Source organism: Miniopterus natalensis, chromosome 9 (genome assembly GCF_054644295.1).
Source record: "Miniopterus natalensis isolate mMinNat1 chromosome 9, mMinNat1.hap1, whole genome shotgun sequence".
NCBI lineage: Eukaryota > Metazoa > Chordata > Mammalia > Chiroptera > Miniopteridae > Miniopterus > Miniopterus natalensis.
Window position 1 is genome coordinate 32,556,042 of NC_142089.1, and position 3,328 is coordinate 32,559,369.

At 50.0% G+C, this 3,328-nt stretch overlaps 1 protein-coding gene across 1 annotated transcript; it reads right to left on the bottom strand.

Annotated features, from left to right (window-relative positions):
• Positions 1-382: 382 nt before the first annotated feature.
• On the bottom strand, positions 383-2,593 carry PARS2 (prolyl-tRNA synthetase 2, mitochondrial). Its single transcript, XM_016204529.2, has one exon. The coding sequence runs from the start codon at positions 2,576-2,578 to the stop codon at positions 1,070-1,072; it is 1,509 nt and encodes a 502-aa protein (XP_016060015.2). The 5' UTR covers positions 2,579-2,593; the 3' UTR covers positions 383-1,069.
• Between the last annotated feature and the right edge of the window lie 735 nt (positions 2,594-3,328).

Consider the following 3,328-nt stretch of genomic DNA (forward strand, 5'->3'; position numbering starts at 1 on the left):
AATATATCTTTATTGATTTCAGAGAGAGGAAGGGAGAGGGGGAGAAAGAGAGAGAAAAACATCAATGATAAGAGAGTTGTCACTAATCAGCTGCCTCTTGCACGCTCCCGACTGGGGATCGAGCCCACAACCCAGGCATGTGCCCTGACTGGGAATCGAACTGCAATCTCCTGGATCCTAGGTCGATGCTCAAGTGCTGAATCATGCCCGGCCGGGCGGAAGAAACAGTTTAAAACACACTTTCCCAGATATCCATTTTTCCCTTTTGGAATGGAGTGTAGACACAGTAGAAAAAGAAAGGAAAGAAGACTCTCATGACAAGGTACTACTACACAATTAAGATGGCATATGTTACCACTGATTCAAATAAACGTGTGAGGCTCAACCCAATAGTTTGACTTTATTCAATTGATACAACATGATCTCAGTGCACAGCCACCTCAATAGAGCCAGATCTATTGGGGCCATTAGCTGGTTATAGCAACATTCTGTGTAGCTTAGACTAAGGAGAATCAGAGGAACCAGATCTGTCATGAACCTCTCGTGGAACCAGCCAGTGACAGAGAGCTGTTAAGGACTTTACATATCTAGTTCCATTTTCTCATGTCACAGATGGGGAAACTGAGGCTCCAGTAGGGGAGAGAACATGTTCAAGTGGAGGGGGGCTGGTGGGCCTACTCTCTAGACTGTATGCAGCAAACGGTCTGCAGTCAGACTATGGACCCTCAGCCATCAGCCACTCCCACTCTATGCATGGGAAACAGCTGAGAGAAGGGAAGTGACTCACCTCAGGGACAAGACCAGAAGTCTGCTCTTTCTTGCCTCCCTGATTCCTAATAGAAGCTTCCACACTGAGGTATAAAAGGAATGGTATGTGGCAGCATGGCTAGTCCAGAGAAAGGGACCAAGTTAATGACTTTAAATACAAATAGTTTGAACAAATGACTGAATAAAAATTGGTTTCCCTAATAACATGCTCATCATCCATGAGCTGCCCTGTTTCTGGAGACCAGCCCCAGAAAGGAGTGCAGGAAAGGCTGCAACATGAGGCGGGGTGGGCTAGGGGCATTTAGATAACCTGCACCTGGCTCAGTAATTCCATGACTCCTTCTTTGGTGAGGAAGGCCACCTCACTGGTGTTCTGGCACCAAACCTCAAAACGGACAGGGTCTTCCAAGGCCCTCTTGCCGACAATGATCACAAAGGGGTAGCCTAATTTGTTGGCGTCTTTCAGCCTGTTTCCAATGGTCAGATGGGTCCTGTCATCCAGTAGGATCTCCCCACGAAGCTGCGGCACTGCCTCTGAGATGTGGTCGTACAGGTGCCCTGTGAGCTCTGCAGCCGCCTCCTCCTTACTGCCCTTCTTCGGGGGGATGAGGCAGACTTGGTAGGGAGCCAGGAGGCCAGGCCAGCGAATGCAGTCTTCTGTAGAGAGAACCTCAATGGCAGCAGCCAAGATCCGAGTCACACCTAAGCCATAGCACCCCATTTCAGCCAGAGATGGTTTGCCATGGGCGTTAATAAATTGGGCATTGAAAATGGCGGAGTACTTGGTGCCCAGGTAAAATGTGTGCCCCACCTCAATGCCTTTGGTTTCTGTCAGTGGTCCCTGGCAAGAAGGGCAGTTCATTTTTGACAAGTCTAGTGTCTCCATGTTGGCCGAGAAGCTGCAGTTGGGACAGACAGCAAACCGGTCCTCTCCAATCTCCACTGGTAGCTGGAACTCGTGAGACATTGTGCCCCCGATGCTGCCCACGTCTGCCTGGACCTTGACGCACTGCAACCCCAGCCTGTCAAACAGGCTGCTGTAGGCATCACACACCAGGCTGTAGGTCTGCTGGGCGGCCTCTGGGGAGGAGTCAAAGGTGTACATGTCCTTCATGTAAAACTCTCGGCCACGGAGAAGACCAAAGCGGGGCCTGGGTTCATCTCGAAACTTCCTTGTCACCTGGTACAGCAGGAACGGGAGCTGCTTGTAGGACAGTGTCTTCTGGGAAGCGACCAGGGCAGTAATGGCTTCCTCGTGAGTTGGTCCTAAGCAGTATTCCTTGCCGTGTCTGTCTCTAAGTCTTAGGAGCTCCTTCCCCATCAAGTCCCACCGGTTGGTGGCTCGCCAGAGCTCTGCTGGGCTGAGGCTGGGCATGTTGACCTTCTGCCCACCAATGGCCTGCATCTCCTGGTCTATCACCCGCACCAGCTTCTCCATGGCACGAACGGTATAAGGCAGCAGGTGGTAACAGCCGGAGCTAGCTGGGTGGATCAGGCCCACCTGCAGCATCAGCCGCTGGCTCTTACAGGTCAGGTCTCCAGATCTGCCCTCCAGGGGGAGCACCTGGTCTTCCCGAAGGTTTTGGGGCTGGAACATGTGGGAAAGTACCAAGCGCTTCCCTCTCCCTGGGGCACAGTGGAGAAACCTATGGGGGATATACCCAGAAAGCTGGTGGTTGCAGGTGGCCAGGGCGGGCAGTGCTCTGCATCTTGTCAGCAGCCCTTCCATGACACCCCGGCACAGGGAAGCACTTGTGCCTGGAGAGAAATGAGTGGTGCAGAAATAAGCGTTAACTGTGCCTGACACCATGAAGTAGCCAGCTCAGTCTGACCTCCAACAAACTTCTAAGACAGCCACTGATTTTGCAGATGCAAATCCTTTCATTTCGAATATCCTAGCAGATTCAAGTACCACTTCTCTTACCTCTTACTGCCATGTAAAAAACAACAAAAAAATCAATATTTCCTCACTTGCAAAAATATAATAGTATACTGTGGAGACACATGAACAGGTGGCAAATACACAGGATCTGACCCCAGGCAGCCTGGATTCCAGGAGGGCTTCCTGCTGACAGTGCCCTGCATAGCTTAGGACACGTGATGTAACCCATGTTCAGCTTCTTCATCCATAAAATGGTAATACAATAGGACCTACCTTATAGGTTCATTGTGGGCATTTAGAAAAATTATAAAAATTTAATAGAGCAGTACCTGGCACACTGGAAGAGCTCAATTGACACTTGCTACTGTTGTTACAGAAACGGAGGATAGGGGGCTGGGAAGAAACAAAATGAAAAGGAAAGCAACTATAATCCCTCAGCTCAGAGACAGACACAGCTGATCGTCCCTTACCTTTCTTGTCAGCCCTGTCCTTTGTCCACCCTCCTTTTATTTATTTTTTTGTTAATCCTCACCCAAGGATGTTTTTTCCATTGATTTTTAGAGAGTGGAAGGGAAGGAGGGGGATATACAGGGAGGGAGGAAGAGAGAAAGAGAGAGAGAAAAAGAAACATCAATGTGAGAGAGACACATCGATTGGCTGCCTCCCACACACGCCCCA

Excerpts from the sequence above, each read along its gene's own strand:
- PARS2 (XM_016204529.2), bottom strand. The coding sequence starts at position 2,578 with ATGGTGTCAGGCACAGTTAACGCTTATTTCTGCACCACTCATTTCTCT.